At 36.3% G+C, this 17,095-nt stretch overlaps 1 protein-coding gene across 1 annotated transcript in view; it reads right to left on the reverse strand.

Annotated features, from left to right (window-relative positions):
- NBAS (NBAS subunit of NRZ tethering complex) overlaps positions 1 to 17,095 on the reverse strand; it is a 177,495-nt gene that overhangs the window by 120,970 nt on the left and 39,430 nt on the right. Inside the window, exons 21-29 of the mRNA XM_074153641.1 lie at positions 12,117 to 12,200; positions 11,308 to 11,461; positions 9,777 to 9,962; positions 8,619 to 8,792; positions 7,518 to 7,651; positions 6,757 to 6,819; positions 6,161 to 6,283; positions 4,569 to 4,671; positions 2,968 to 3,191 (exon numbers count right to left, since the gene is read on the reverse strand). Coding sequence (XP_074009742.1) covers positions 2,968 to 3,191; positions 4,569 to 4,671; positions 6,161 to 6,283; positions 6,757 to 6,819; positions 7,518 to 7,651; positions 8,619 to 8,792; positions 9,777 to 9,962; positions 11,308 to 11,461; positions 12,117 to 12,200 — 1,245 coding nt within the window. The remainder of the gene's footprint in view (positions 1 to 2,967; positions 3,192 to 4,568; positions 4,672 to 6,160; positions 6,284 to 6,756; positions 6,820 to 7,517; positions 7,652 to 8,618; positions 8,793 to 9,776; positions 9,963 to 11,307; positions 11,462 to 12,116; positions 12,201 to 17,095) is intronic.

The following is a 17,095-nucleotide window of genomic DNA, read 5'->3' on the forward strand; positions in this document are numbered from 1 at the left end:
CCAGGATGAATAACCCCAATTCTCTCCAGCCTGTCCTCATAGGAGAGGTGCTCCAGCCCTCTGAGCATTTTTGTGGCCTCCTCTGGACCCACTCCAACAGGTCCACGTCTTTCCTATGCTGAGGGCTCCAGAGCTGGACACAGACCTGCAGCTGAGGTATCACAAGAACGGAGCAGAGGGGCAGAAGAGCCTCCATCGACCTGCTGGCCACACTTCTTTTTATGCAGCCCTGGATATAGCTGGCTTTCTGGGCTGAAAGTACTCATTGCCAGCTCATGTCCAGTTTTTCATCCATCAGTATCCCCAAATCCCTCTCCCCAGGGTTACTCTCAATCTCTTCATTCCCCAGCCTGTATTGATATCGAGGGTTGCCCCAGTCCACATGCAGGACCCTGTACTTAGCCTTGCTGAACCTCATGAGCTTCACACAGGCCCACTTCTTGAGCTTGTCCAGGTCCCTCTGGGTGGCATCCTTTCCCTCAGGCATGTCAACTGCACCACTCAGCTTAGTGTCGTTGGCAAACTGGCTGAGGGTGCACTCAATCACACTGCCTGTGTCACTGATGAAGGCATGAAACAGTACTGGTTCCAATACAGACCCCTGAGCACTTGTCACTGATCTCCATCTGGACATTGAGCTGTTGGCCACTACCCTCTGGATGCAATCACCCATCCTATTCCTCATCCACTGAAGAGTCTACCCATCAAATCCATGTCTCCAATTTAGAGAGAAGGATGTTGTGGGAGACTGTGTCAAAGGCCTTATAGAAGTCCAGACAGATGGCATTCATTGCTCTTCCCTTGTCCACTCAGGTAGCTGCTCCATCATAGAAGGCCACAAGGTTGGTCAGGCAGCACTTGCCCTTGGTGAAGCCATACTGGCTGTCTCAAATCACCTCCATGTGCCTTAGCATAACTTCCAGCAGGTTCTGTTCCATCATCTTCCCAGACACAGAGGTGAGGTTATGTTATATTGCAGTGCCACATTAACAGCAAAGGACTGGACTGCTGACCCAAAAGGTCTGTTCAGCTCCAAATAACCATGTATTTTGCTCCTGCTGCTCCAAAATGAAGCTACTTACCTCTGAAAACCAATCAATCTTTCTGCCTCCTTTATAGCCCAGAAGAGGGCTTCTCTCCTACACATAGAGGAGATCTCACCACTACAGCATCTTCTCCCCGTACAAGTAGCTAATAGAGAAATTTTAACTTTGTCAATGATATGCATACAGATAAAATTCAGTTGTAATTTGGATATTATAATAGCATATGCACCTGCTTCATCGTGATTGCAACTGTTGCACAGTATATCTAGTAGCTCTGGTGTCCAAAATGTAAGAAGACTCAACTGATTTAAAAATAATAATAAGTTATATGCATATAAGTATTCATATATTTAAAAATAAAGACAAATAAAAAAAGCCAGTGGCTCTTGGGCCTTTTAGGCCTCCAAAGTAAATATTTACTTAGAGCACTTAAAAGCAGTAATGACAGTCCATAAACTGTGTTTTCAATAAAAAGGTAGAAACAGAGCTAGTATTATATAATTAATATTGTAAAAGCGACTGTCTTCCAACCTTGAACTAAGGCAATAATGTCTTTACTAAAAAGGCAAACAACAAAAACCCATAAAAATAAGGAAAAAACCCCTCATCCTCATATATATTTATGTGTGTGTGTGCGCATTTGGGACGGAAGGAAGAAAAAAAAAACAACACAAAAAACAATGTGTTTTCAGTCATTTTCTAGTTAAGGTGTAGAGAATGTAACTGTCACTCAAGAAAAACTGCAAAAATATTCTTCCTGTAATACTTAATGGAAAATATATGATACCCCAATAGAGCTCTGTAGTAATATTTTGTTGAGGAAAACTTCTTAATTTGAAAAAGAATAATTAATTACAAATAGCTTGACTGTATTACTGTATTCAGCACTCAAAAAACCCTGGTAACGTGTATGTACATGCCATTATGGGTCAAGATCAATTTGTATCTTGAGGGGAAGAAAAATAATTTAATCTTTTTCTTGCAATTAGTAGGTAAGTGTACTCATGTCTAAGGGAAAGTAGTTCTTTATAAAGGCTTCCTTTTCTTTGTAATGTCTTCCTTTGTAGTTGAGACGTAAGTATTTTGTTTGGATATGGGATTTTGTTTTGGTTTTTGTTGCTTGGTTTTTTTGTTTATTTGTTTTTAATAAGTGTCTTAAGGAAAAAGTTAAAACTCATTTGGATTAATAAATAACAACACTACCAATGAAACAGTAAACTTTTAGGACAGGGAAAGACTGGAAATATTAAGACACGTCTCTATTTTAAATATTTACGGTAAGTCAAGGCATCAATCTTCTACGTAAGTAATACATGTGTCTAAACGGGAAAAGAAAGTAATTCCATACCTATATCTATTCAAGAATTAATACCCACACTGCAACCTCCAAGGCTGCTCTACGCCTGAATTCCTTTCTGAAGAATTATTTGGCTTATTTCTTAATGGAAGAAACAGAGACAGATAGCCTTAAATGAACTATCAGAATTGGGAAAGATCAATGTAAGAAAAGAAATTAACAAATCAGCAAAATACTAATTTCTATCGTGATAGTAACTGGCGCCCACACTTGTGGTTCAATGCCATAACGTGGAAAAGGTTCTTATCCACAGAGAGCTGTGGATATTGCATATTTCTTCTTCTTCAACCTGAATTCTGTAACAGATCATTCCAGCAACCAGAGACAGCAATAGTGTACATGTACACAAAGCAAGGTGGGAAAAAAAAAAAACACATACCCAAAAAACAACCAAAAAAAAAAAAATCTTACAGAAGCCAAAGATACTGTTTTCTCTTACCATGTAATTTTACATTGAGAGAAATAAACCCACATAAGATTCACCCCCTGTTACAAGGAAAACAAAACTCAAGTTTCAATTGAAAGAGCAGTATGTATTTACATATACGATAACTGTAAATATACCTGGCCAAATCCATACAGCTATCAGTCAAACTCGTTGAAGAATTGAAATATTCTCTGCCAGCAGCCAACACCAGTTCAATACTTCTCTCATAGCCGACTCGGTACTGGGGCTTCCCTTTTGATGAACTTGGTAAATCCACTGACCAAATACTGCAATGCATCATTTGCCCAGCCAAGTGGATATTGTCTATACTGCTTGAGCATAAAAGACTTTCTGTAAATATCTAAAACAAAGAACAGTAATTCAATAATCTGCAGCAGCAGCTTCACGGACGCGTACCTGCATTGTATGGAACCAACCCCTTTGAATAAAAGGGTCTTTGAAATCAAAAGAACATATTTGGTCCAAGCAGCAAAATGTAACTTCTACCAAGGAGAGAATTTCCACAATTTCTTCGAGTAAAGCTAAAAATAACTACTAGCTAGTTGTTTCTACTTCCTGCAGAAAAAAAGCCTATTAACTGTCTTTTTACAGTATGACTTACAGATCAGAAATCTTTTATACCTACATTTCAAGGTGCTAATAGGATGTAAGAATCTAAAAAGGCAGTTCAGTATTAAGAACCTAAAACTAATAACATATGAGAAGAAATTTTGTATTCCTGAAGAAACTAAAAATATTTAGAATTGAGCACATAAGGTGTTTTTTAAGTTTCAATCAATACTATCTCCAAAGAACACATAAGAATATAATGCTGCATCTGACACAAAACATGTCACTGTTATTTCCAGGTCAAAGTTTTGCCCACTTTAAGACATTCAAAATAATTTAAATTCTTTTAAAAAATTGTTTTTAGTTTGTAGACATGCTCTGTATTGTCCTAATGAAGAGCAATATAAGTATTTAATCATTTCAGAAAATATCGCAGCTATGGCCTTTATCAAAGGCTTTAAATTTCGTAACAAATTAAACAGAATCAATGAATCGTAGAACTGTGCAGGTTGGAAGGGACCTCGAAAAATCATCTGCTCTGACCTTTTGTGGGAAAGGAGGCATAGATGAGATAATCCAGCACCCTGTCCAATTGCATCTTGAAATTAAAGTATTTCTTCACTAGGAAGTCACTTCACAGTCTAATAGCTGTCCTTTACAAATATCAATGACATAGGTTTGAGGTTTATGCATTTTTTCCTTCAATGAAATTAGGTATCTCATCTCACATTATTTTACTTCAACTGCAAGCAGTAGAAAGGCTATAATCTTATAATGATCTTGGATAATATTATCAAACCAGCACTTCATGTTTAAGAAATGCTTGGCTGAAGATAACATTTATCTAAAAGACTGTTTATTGTCATTTGTTTTAAGTGTTTGTTATTAAACACATTTGTACGTAGAATCAAAGTCTCAAGAAGCTGACCCAATTTAAAAAAAAAAAAAAAAAAAAAGAATTCTAGTAAAAGATATATAGGGATATTTCTTACAGGGGCTTTTGATGGAATTAATTAACACAAAGTTTCTGATTTGAATGAAAATACCACAAAAGAGCCAGTAGACAACCAAGCAATGTGACATATGAAAAGGTATTTACATTTGTGAGCAACAATATGAAATAAGAATTTGTAGCTTACTTGGGAGATGATCCAGTAAGAAAACTCACCTCATAGCAAGTATCTGACTGCAAGCATGTATATACTTTCTGCTGCATGTCTAACATATCCTGGAGCAATTCCTTCCAGTGTGTCTCACTGACTGATGGTTGCCTACAAACATTTTAAAAATTAAATTTGTTGAGGAAGAGAATACTTAAAGAAAAGCAGTAGATAACACTACAGTTCCATCACCAAAAATATGATTTCTCAAACGCTATTTCAATCTATAATTGGACTTTTAGCCAGAAGTGATTTTAAGACAGAATGCTTTTACAATTAAATAACATTAAAACTGTGCCTGAGGGATAAAATTGTTTGATGACAACAATGTAGTACCCAAAGTGTTTTTTCTGTTTGTTTTCTGTGGGATAAGACAGGGATTTAAGCAGTCTCTATCAAGATCCCCCAAGCAGGTTTTGATAACTTCCAGTTGTACATCAGAAAGTTGGAAGTGCTGTCTTCCTGCTGATCCAAGAACAGCTGGGTAAAAACAAGTTTGTAACAGCAACCAAGAATCATTAAATTGCTGTTCATTGTAGGCAGTCTCAAAGGATTAATCAATTGCATGCAATCACAGGCGAAAAGAGCCGAAATTTTATTTTGTTCCTTAAATTGGAATTGTATTCAGATTCTTGACCCTCTGGATCCATGGATCTCTGTTTACTCACAAAGCTTTCTATACGTCTTCATGAGCTCTATCAAGACTTTTACTAGTAAAAACACTATGAAGGTTTTTCGACATTATCTTGAGCCTTTCAGATTAAAAGAAGATTTGAAGCTAAACAAGCTAGTCGAGTTAATAGTGATTTTCTCATGTGGCATTAGCTTTCATTTTGGCAAATTAAAGGGTCTCTACAGAAAGTGAAAAATCAACATTTTTCCTACAGAGGCATTGACTTGGTCTTCCTAAAGAAAGGGGTTTAGAAGTCAAAAAGCTTTCAGCATGTCCAAGCTACCCTACCATCACCAATAAAACTTGTGCATGTTTACTTTTAGTAATAAGAAAAAAAACCACACAACCCACGGTGATGGCTTTTTTTCCCAAGGTTCAATCTTTTTATCTGCTTACGCCAAGAGCCATGTAATAATTCATCTATAGTCGGAAGACTAGTTAAATGAGGTAGTTCTTAAACAGGAAAATTGAAAAATTATACTGGAAATATAAGAGGTAGAATCAATACACAAAAATCAATAAATTACCTTATTACAAGAGCTCCTAAGAAAACACACCAAAAAAAAAAAGAAAGAATTGCTTTACAAATCTTACACTCTCAATAAAATTAAATAGGTCATAAAGGACCTAATTTACAATATGTTAGCTTTTACTGTTCATAATCTTGCAGTGTTTTGCAGCCAGTATGCCTTTTAGGCTTGTTTACTTGAACAAAAACAAATTGAAATGGGTTTGAAACAAGACGGCATTTTTTTTGAATGTGGAGAATGCAGCCAAAACACTAATCATGTTAATTATCGGTTTAACAAATGTGTTTTATGCACACCATGTTCCGTTTGAACACGACAGTTCCCTGCTGCAACAAAACAGGCAGGTACACTCTTACTGTCCTTTCCCTCTTATCTCCATCCCCCTTTGAATACTAACTTGCGACCCGTGTGTCTCGTCAGCCTAATCATCAGCTTCCTTGCCTCCTCCGCATCGTCCTTTGTGTCTTTCACAAAGGAAACAGGTTTCTGAAGCCCGTGTTTCTCCAACAGCTCTGACACACTGTAAATGAATAGCCAACACTTTAATTCTGCAGCAGTCTTAAAGCTGTCTCAGACAATGTACTACAAATGTAAACAGCCTCCATAAGGTCTGTAACACTATGGATTAGCCAGAGCAATTTTATTTACTCAGAAAAAAAATTAATAATGTAGGTTAAATGCATATCACCAATACACTGACGACAGTTTTTAGTTTTTGAACCTCAAAACATTAGAGTATCAAGATCAAAACAAATTCCCCAGATATTTCATTTCAGATACCCTCCCCCTCAAAAAAAAGTTTTATAATATTTAAATAGCTAAAACCATTCAAAATGTCTAAGTTCTGAATATAAAAAATACATACAGATTATCTTTTCAACAACACTAAAAGCAAGATAAATATTCCTGCTGCTTTCTTGTCACAAAAAAGGTCTTGGCTATGCCGAGTGACTTATGTAAGAATACATTACTTATTTTAGCAAAATTAAATACCTAAGAATTTGTTCCAGTTCGTCTACTTGATCATGAAGAGTGTTAGTTTTATCTGTTTCAGGCCTGCAAAGATATTATACAATTAATATTAAATATATAGTTTTTCATATTTCTTGTAATTTCTTCATATAATTCATATTACATAGATATAAAGATTAGCAGTTCAAAACATTCCTTGATGAAAATCAAATACATGTTTGCTTGAAAAGATTAAAACTGTTGGCTTCTTGCTGGAAGGACAGAAAAAATATAAAAGGTCCCTCAGTCTCCCAAGAACAGAGCTTTTCCTCCTTAGGCTTTTCTCAGGTTGTCTCCTTCCTACATGCAAAAGATATTGGGAGAGCAGTCTACATCTCCTCCTCATGCTTTCACTTTCTCAAGAATTACTTGTCCTTTGTATACATCTTCCATATAGAGACCCCTCTCACAGGGCCATACTTCTGCTTATAAGCCAAGTGCAAGATGCCACTAACTGTAACAAGACCAACAAGACCAGTAAGATCAAGACCAGTAAGATAGCGCTAACACTCGGTCTCTATTCACCAGGATATAGAAGTCTAAGAAACTAACACAGAAGCCTTGGTCTCAGCTGCTACTTTAAATCATGTTTTGCTGCATTATTTGGTAGAGTATATATGCATATACAGCACAAGCATATCTATGAGCAGATAGGGCCAGAGTTCCCAGTAACGTTACCTATCCTTTAGTGACTTAACAACTGTTTTTAAAGCATTCATTCACAACTATATGAAAAGGTTTACCCATATCCTCTTTGTGGAAGGCATTCCAAAATATCGTAACAGAGAGCGAGCTGGTTATCTCGTTCACAACTATAAATACATTCCAACGCCATAATCATAAGCTGGTCTTGATCAGGAATAATTTTTTGCTGACACTAACAAGAAAAGAAAGCACATTATTTTTAGTTTTCTGTTTCTAATTCAACAGTTGATTTTCTGCTGAATATAAAAAGATGCATACTCCAAGTAAATAAATTGTCTTTAGTTGGAATTAAAAGGTCTCTCGCTAACAACTTAGTGAAGTACCAGCTGAAATTACAACCTGAAACATAACTTGGCTGGTTTCCTACACTGCAGACACTGGAAAAAAAAAGTGGTACGCTTTATATCCTTTTTGAATTTGAGAAGTGGAGAGGGTGCAGGGCAGAGGAAGGCAAGTGCTGCAAGCATTTGTCAGATTCATTTAATATGTACAATAGCATCAATATATATAAAATAGCTGTGCTTTTTCTTCACTGTTTGATTTCTCCCCATACACTCAGAACATTCAGTAGTATGCAAAAACATGCTTATGTGCCCCAGAATAATTATTTAAACTGTAGAAGCAGCATGAAATAGTCACATGGAAGGCAACTTTAACCCTTACTCATTGAATTCTTGGCTTGGGGGCAGGGGAGGCAGGGGGGAAAGAGGAGGGAGAGGGGAGAAGTAACTTCAATTCTACTGCTAGTAAATTCCTCAGGAAAAAAAATATTAGTGAGATCAAACTCTTTCAAATCCCTTTCTTAAAAAGCAAATATGCCAGGAATTTAACTTTAAACACATCACCATAAAATTACTTCAAAGAAGAATCTTTACAATAATTTTTGTTCTAGTAGGTCAAGATCATCATTACATTAGTTAACCTGCCCTTGATGAGATTGTTAAATTGCATCATAACTTCTGCCACAATACTTTTTAGTTAATATTTTGTAAAACATAACAAATCCTGGGTACAAGAAGAATGCAAAGATCAGAGAGATGATCTGATTTAGAAGATGAACTAATCCTATTTATGAATTCACCCCTTTGGGATAAGAATCTCCAAAGGAAACAGTAGAATCATCAGGGCTCTATACTTACAGCAGGTTTTGAATTCTGAAATATCTTCAGAGGTAGAGTCAGGTCTTCCTTTGCTAATGTTACTAAATATTCTTTAAAAAGCGAATTTGCAAGACCAGGGGACTGATTTTCACAGCGGTGGAGAAAGGGGATCATCCACTGGTAAACATTCTTTACATATTTTTCATCAGAGGACTGGAAAGCACAATGAGTTCCGGAGAGGAAAAAAAACAACAAGTTCAGCTTCATCGTCCAAAACAAACAGAACATATTTTGATCGATATAACTGAAACAGTATCTTCATCTATCACAAACAACAGCTGAAGCCTGACATTCACTACTGCTGTACAGATCACTACACCAGGTAGCACTGAAACAATCCATCATCCTTCTGCTGCCCAATGGCTTGGAGAAACCAAGCTGTACAGGAGAAAAGCCCCTAACATGGGGAAAGCCCAGCTGTCTTCCTCCTGCAATTTCAGAGTGAGCAAAAGATCGGCTTCCACTCGTGTCAGAGTAACATTACTTTCAGTATGCAAGAACACAAGACACAAAAACAAATGACGAGTGGTTGCATAAATCCCAGCAAAACTTCAAAAAATCTGAGGAGCTTCAAGTGCCTGAGTATTCTCTGGTGCTTCCATATTCTTCGATTGAATTTCAGAGCCCTGTTCAATCTCTAGGTATTTTTCAACCTTTCCAAAAGGTTTTTTTCTTTTTCTATTCTGAAATGTCATGCACAGGCTAAACACAGAAGATGAAAAACACATATATGCTGCAGAGGCAAATTTTAAGACATTTTGCCAATATTTAAAGACAACGAAAAACATCCAAGGAAAACATTCAATGTTCTTGTATCTGCAGCATCTTTGACAGCTCCACTGAAGACCCTTTAGAAAGGGTCAATGAGAAAGCAATTCACAGCTTTCAAAAGACTGGATTTATTCACATTTAGTCCAGTGCTTAAGGCAAACCAGGTCTTTGAGAAAACTGAGCCATTTTAGCTTTTGTTAAAAACGAATAAACTGAAAAAAACATACAACAAAAAAGAAACAGCAAAAGTGTTGAATTCTTGTTGAATTAAAAATGGAGGTTCATCAGAAAAGTGTCAGCCACTAACAGTATCTTTATAACCTGAATTACTGAAGATATAGTTACTGGTTTATTCAAAATACTTACGTTCTTCATCAACAGTCTCAGCTTTTCAATGTCTTTCATGTCTACAAGTTCCTTCAAAGTTAAGGTTCGATCACCATCCGTCTCATAAACTACCGTCTCTAGAGTGATCAGATTGTCACAAAGCACCTGTAGACCAGGAATATTCCTCTCCATGCCAAGACGAACAAGGGACAGAGCACAGTCCACCTGAAGAATAATAAAAAAAAACGCTGCTGTACAACTCTTTGCCAAAAACCAACTTCAAGTCCAATCTGTGTCCTGTTTGTGTGTCTATTATCTTTCCCTGTTCCTTTCGCTTAATGGGCAATTCTAAGTTCCTAGAAGTTTTTGTGGCCTCTATATTCCTAAATGGATTTCTCTTCTCAGCTTCACAAAGACCAAATAAAATGCTTAATCTTAGTGATTAGGAGAATACTATTTTTTTATTCTTTCTGGAGATCACACACCTCATCTCACTGCATGGAATACAAAGAATTACTTTAAGCTAAGATAATCAGTTAACTGACTGAAGTTATGCATATCTCTGCACGTAACAGCACTTTTCTAGCTGACCATGAATTAATGAATTTAATTGTTGCATTTTATTTCACAGAAGATAATGACAGGCTTTTTCCCTGATGACTGAAAATACGTTTATATGAAAGGCCCTGTTTCAATTTCAAATAACGCAATGGCCGCACGCATTCTTGAGGCAGACTTAAGTCTGGAAGAGTAGAACGCAATTGTATTTATATGTTAGTAATTTAATTGATCTTTGGAAGTTGCTTTTATTTACATACCTACTGATAAGCTGTTAAGTTCCCAGAAAACTACAATTAAAGAGCCATGGAGCACTGCAAACTTGAAGAATAAAAGAGCTCACCCATCAGAACTAACTCTTAGTGATACTTCCAGTCAACCCCCTTTTCATGCAGCAAAATTGGCTTTAGAAGCAATAAAATACCAGAGCACATCAGTGATGAGCTCTATTCTTACTTGCAATGATTATCTCTACAACATAGAGCTTCAAACATTTTTAAAATATGAAGCAAATAAAGCAAAAATAAGCTGTGTAGTAATCCCACAGACACACAATAAATCTGGCAGGAAGCAATCGGACAGTACTACGTACTGGCATATGAGTGACACGTGCAACTACCACATATCAATATATATATGGCACACTACCATGTGACAGATAATAAAAAAATGTTTCCTGGTACCCTGTGCACAACATTTCCTCCCTTAGTTACAAACATAAAATGTAACGGTAAATGTTTTTTATGAACTATGAAAGTGCTACTGTCTGCTATGGTAAGCCAAGCGAAAGGGAATCTACTGGCTTCCTATTCCTTCCTATTTGGCTAAGGAAACTTTAAAGCAAGCATAAGTACACTGTAAAAGAAAAAGAAAATACTTCAAAAGCCGTAATGAAGATTGAGACACAGTGTATATCACTGAGGGAAAAGCATCCCATCAATATGCATTCTTCTGTTGAAGAAGGCTGATTAGTCTGAGTCAGCCCCCATCACTTCCTCGCTGCTGTTCTCACCTGCATCGCATATTTTTCAATTTCCTGTGCTCTGTTCAAATACCAATCTGTAGCGAGATCTACTGAAAGGTCAGTAGTCCTGTACTTCAGTAACTCAGATTGCGTTTCATACAGAAATTCGCCTTCATCTTGTAAAGTTGGTTCAACAATCAACCTTTCAAAAAAAAGTAAATGTATGTTTAATATACATTTGCTTGCAGTTTTCTTTCCACATCAGTCTTCTTACTAAAACTTCTGGTTAATCTGAAAGGAAATGATACAATCAACCTACCATTACACCAATAATTTGATGAGACTCAAATGCCAATCACAGTAAGTGCTAATTTTGATCAGCAAAGTAATTAGTAGGAGATTCCAAACATGAGACAAATCATAAAAGAAAGAATCCTCTCTGCTAAAGACATGGGTATGTCCAATCTCTGTTTTCCACCTGTTCCTCACACAGTGAAAGGCATTTTGTGACCCATTAATGCTGCTACGAAAATGTTATGGCTGACAAGTAACAAGGCAAGCAGGAAATAAATAAATAAATAAATCAGGATTTCCAACAGTAGCCTCCCCCTGCTCGCATGCATTTGCAAGAGTTACTCATCCCGTAATCACACTGAACATAATGCTGTAAAATTATGTTACAAGGGTTTGCTCAGTCTCAGCTTCACTAAGAAGGCTGAAAACACAAGTTAGTGTGTACACAAATAAGAAGTGAGTCTTACTGGTTATTTCCCACATTTTAAGAATTAGTAAGTAAATTCTTTATCTGAAAGGTACGTAAATATAGAAAAAATATTTTGCTTTTTCTGTATACTAACCTGCATTCTGCTTTTTCACACCAGTCTTCTTCACGATGTTTCTGCTCATTCCAAGGAATAATTTTCAACATCCCCTGCTTGTAACTGGTATAATAGAAAAGGGAAGCTTTACAGTTTTACCTTTTTTTTTTTTTTTTTAAGATTGTGATGGCATTCAATTAATCGAATACAGAGCTTATGCAAGTATTTCAGTGAATTCATAATAAACATGTCATTCAATTACAGGCTAAGATTTATCACTTCTTAATGCAGATTTATGATTGTGATTTTGCCTCTATGATATTCTCTGTATAAACACATATTCTACCTATACCATTATAGATCCAATAAAAAAAAAATTACTAAACTGATCTTCTTGCTGACCATACATTAGGGAAAAAAAAAAAATAAAAAAAGGAAAAAACCCACTATATGCTTTAACAATTTTTACTGCCTCGCAGTAAGTATTCTGACTTCACATGCTGTCACAGAAGACTGAAATGAATAAAAAGCTATGATCTTCACAGCTTAAAAAAAAACAACATATAATTCTTCGAATTTTAGCACAAATCCTTGTAGTGAAACGAAACAAGATATGCCCTGCTGCACTGATCTTCTCAATTAAGTTTAATGTGGTTTTCTGACTATAAATTTCCACAGTGATACATTCTCTCAATATTGAGGTTGAAGAAAAAAAAATCTGTTTAAGATGCAGGTTAAGAACACCATGGGCTATTACTAAAATTATTAGTTGTGGTTTGCTGTTGTAGGTTAGTTGTTTAAGCAGCATAAAACCTGAGAAAACCACATCAAGCTATGCAGAATGTGAACTAAAGAGAACCACCATATAGGTTCTGGCACTTGTAGAAATAAGAAACAAGTCAAAGACGAATTAAAGACATTAAAGTTTCAGTATACTGGAGCAATAAGCTATTTTAAATCTAATTTATTTTCTCCTGACCCTGATAATAAACTGCAATAACAATACTACATGGACAATCATCCCTACTTATAAATCACCAACAGACACAATCTCCTCATCCCTTGAAGAGTACCATTGCAACTCTAGAGCTTAAAAAGAAACACAATTCCAACAAACAAATCAATTTCACAATGTAGTAAGAGTAATAATAACAAACTAAAAATCAGTAACTTCATCCCATTTAGCAGCAGCCACTAAAGACATTTAACAAAGTAAGGCATGTCCATACTGAATGCACTGTACACATACGAATTTCTCCCAGAAGGTCAGACAGCCTTTCTTTCCCTCCTCTATGCACTAACAAATAATACCTCGTGTATTATCCCAGTAATTCCAACCCACCAAATGAAACATGCAGTAGAAATCCAGCAGTAAATTGGCAGAGACAGATTTGCAGGCTACAAAAGTCAAAAGAAAGGAGGGGAGAAGACAGATAATTGCTAATTCCAGTGTCTCAGCTACAGTAACATCTGTGTTCAATTCCAGTTCAGTTGGACAAAACGCTCCACAGTTATCTTTATAATTACACACCAAGCAGTAACTTCACTGAAAAATAATTAATAAAGAGAACTCCAAATTAACATTTATGATATAAGCACCAGGAATAATGTCACTGATTCTGAAGAGATTCATCATCAGTCCATGTATTTTGGGGGCAAGAGGCTGTTGTTTGTTTAAGTCTCAGATAACACAGTTTATCAATTCATTTTAAATATTAATGTTTAAAACTGGGTTCATAACTAAATTAATAAGGTCCTATTTCAAATGTCATACATGAGAATGTTATTATGAAAGGCCCAGTTTGTAGTGAAAAAACTCTATCAGTTGAAATGTCAAGTAACAGAAAAGCCAGAGTGTGATTAACACTCCCTTCCAAAATATAAAATCAAGACAATACAAGCAGTCTTTGTGTTACAATCAATAACGCTCTATTTTTCTATTAAACATAAAAGAAAACTGGACAAAATTTTATCACCCAATTTCTTTTTATAGTAAAATTTTTCCATTCACTTCTCAAGTAGGCTTAAGAAGACATGTCAGGAGGGACTGTTTGTTTCTTTGGTTTGTTTGGGTTTTCCTTTGTTTGGGGAGGGTCTCTTTGTGGTTTTTTTTGGGTTTCTTGTTGTTTGGTTCTTTTAATATCAATAAAGTCTAATGATCCAAGCCTGTATTGCCAAATACTACATTGAACACATTCTTCTTAATTAAGCTGCCACATCCTGCATACTCACCGTGGATGTGGCAAAGTTATGTTCTGGAATTACAGCTCCAGTTAAGAAATTGTTTCTTAACAGATTCAGTATTACAAAAGGTTTATAATTAAAGTTGGAAAAACTTGCAAATTTTCTCAACTGACCTGAATATCAGAATTAATTATATGTTTCTTCCCTCCAATCATTCTTAAAATAATGGAGTCATTTTCCTGTCCTTGATAAACAATTAGTAGAGACTAAACAGTTTTAAGTTTTGTGCAAGCAAGAGTTATCAACCCAGCCTAAAATCAAAAGTTACTAGAAAACACTTCGCAGACTGATGCAATCGCCTATGTGGCCCTTAACTGCAACTCAGTTCACAAAATAATCTGTATTTCCTTCTCCCCATCTAAAAGTCAGTATTTTCTTCCCTACTCCTGTAACACAAACCACACCTGGGCTTGCCTTTAAATTCCAATTGCTTCAAATATTTTTTAAAAATATATTTTAAAAAAGAATCCTTTCCAATTAACAGAAGTCGTGGATTAAGTACACACTCCATTCAAATTAACTTCTCCAACACCCCACTGTGGCTTATAGTTTCAATTAAAGTTGAAAGTTTATTGCTTAAAAAACTACTTGCCGAGAAAGATCTCACTCAAGTTCCCAGGCTTTGCTCTCTTTGTTTGACAGTTGCTTCCCCCTTCCCCTTCACCTCCAAAATCCATCAAGTGAGGAAGCAACGTGCAACTCTGCCTACCTTACCCAACAGGGTACGACAGAAAAAAGTTGAAAAGTACAGAGACAAGCAATGCGAATGATCAAAGGCAAGAAGTGTGTGATCATCCCTTCTGTGAAAGCCAGAGCAGACTGAAGAATCCTAGAAGAAAGAAAACCACCAATACGCTGAGATTGATAGCAAGTTGCTCATTTTTTTTGCTTTATTTAAATAAGAAATGACATTTCACTGTTTTTACCTCCTACAACACTGTAAGCACTAATGAGACTAGCAGAGCCTCATTTAAAAAAAACAGAAGCAGATGCAGTTTTACACCATATGTAGCTAGGCTGTTAGTTGCTTGCTGCATGACATAGAAGATTAAAAAAAAAAAAAAAAGGTGTATTTGGGTTCAAAAAATAGGAAGAACTGTGGTAATAAACCGTCATGAAAGTCTACTATGTCTAGAAAATACCTAGTTCAGGAATATTTGAGCCACATACTACAGACACTTGAGAAGTTTCAGGTAAATATTACAATGTGCTTGCCTGTACCTATTTTGTTTTTCCCTTGGCAACTGCTGTTGGCCATTTGTCTTCTGGCCAAATCTACCAAGACCAATCTTATGTTTCAGCACAAGATTTTGCAGGAATGAAACCAACAGTTGTCCAGGCACATCAATTCAAGAAATACTATAAGCACACTTCAAAGCTTTTCATAAAAGCTTATTAATAGACCTCACCACGAAATACTAGAGAGGAGATTTTTTACTTCATGGGAAAGACTCATCGTGCACTGCTATCTTAACTGAAAAATGTCTACTCCATTTTTTTCCCTTCTCACAGCAGAAAAAGTTAAATACTTGAAGTCAGGTGTATGGAAAAGCCACGGAAAATTCTTTTAAAAGTATTTTCTTCTCTGGCTCAATTTGCCATTTTAAAAGTATTCAAGTCCACGATAGAAATAAGTGGAAAGAGGAATTTTTGATTTTTAAAGCTCTCACCAAGAGTCAAGCAGCACTCAGTTAACTGTCTCCTCTAAATGCTTAAAGAAAACACCACCAAATGTACAACTACAAAATATCTCATCCTAGTTGAAATCAGCAATTATGGAAAGTCACTCTTAAGAGAGATGTTCACAAAAAAAAAAAAAAAAAAAAAGCAAACCCAATACCACTCAGAACTGCCTGATAACTTCATTCATTCACCTTCTCAACAGCTCTAAACAAAATTCAGAACTCCCTCCTGCCCCATACATGACCGCATCCAACCGTCCCTGCTTTCTCTTCTCATTCTGAGGAGCCGAGAAACTCTTTGTATTTGAATTCAAATACACGGACTGTCCTTTATAAAGGCAAAGAAATTATTGAAATGCTGTGTTTATCTCAACATTTACCACAAGGTTTTTCTTAACTGACAGTTTTAGCAGAAGCTTTTTTCCCCTCAAATTTCCATATCAGTAACTCCAGTGACTCACGCAGAAACAGAGAGCAACAAAACTTCGGAAAAGTAGCTGTTAAAATGGAAGCAAGCCAGCTGAGAAAGATTTCAGGCATCAAAACACCATCGCATTCTGCAAACTCAAACACATAAATGCAGATGAGACAAGGAAGAAAAAGAGATAGAGACATGAACGCACGTATGCAAAGATGCAGGGCTTCCATTTTTCTACAATGCTTTTGTTTACCAGGAGTCTGCAGAAAATCCAGCTGAACTGGGGCACATCAGAACCACGGCATATGCCCGACACACAATACGTAAGTCTAACTGGGCTGGAAGTGGTGAATTTAGCATGCGTAGGCTGCTTGTCATCTGTGCAATACACACTCTGTGCTACTGTAGCCAGAATTCATGAGCCTCTCTGCTTATGCTATGCAGCTTTGCAGTTTTGTTTTAGAATCTGAAATCCCACAGAGGTCAGAGACATGTGCAGGTTTAAGCCTGCATTACTACATGGGGGGCACTCACCTGAAATTCCAGATACGGGGACAGATCACTGCAGTCACTAAGGCAGGTGGCCCTACTTCCAATCAAAAGAAACTATCAGCTGTGCCATACCATAACTCTACACAAATATTAGTATGGGGGTTTTATTTGGTTTTATTTTT

Source organism: Numenius arquata, chromosome 9 (assembly GCF_964106895.1).
Source record: "Numenius arquata chromosome 9, bNumArq3.hap1.1, whole genome shotgun sequence".
In the NCBI taxonomy this organism is placed as follows: domain Eukaryota; kingdom Metazoa; phylum Chordata; class Aves; order Charadriiformes; family Scolopacidae; genus Numenius; species Numenius arquata.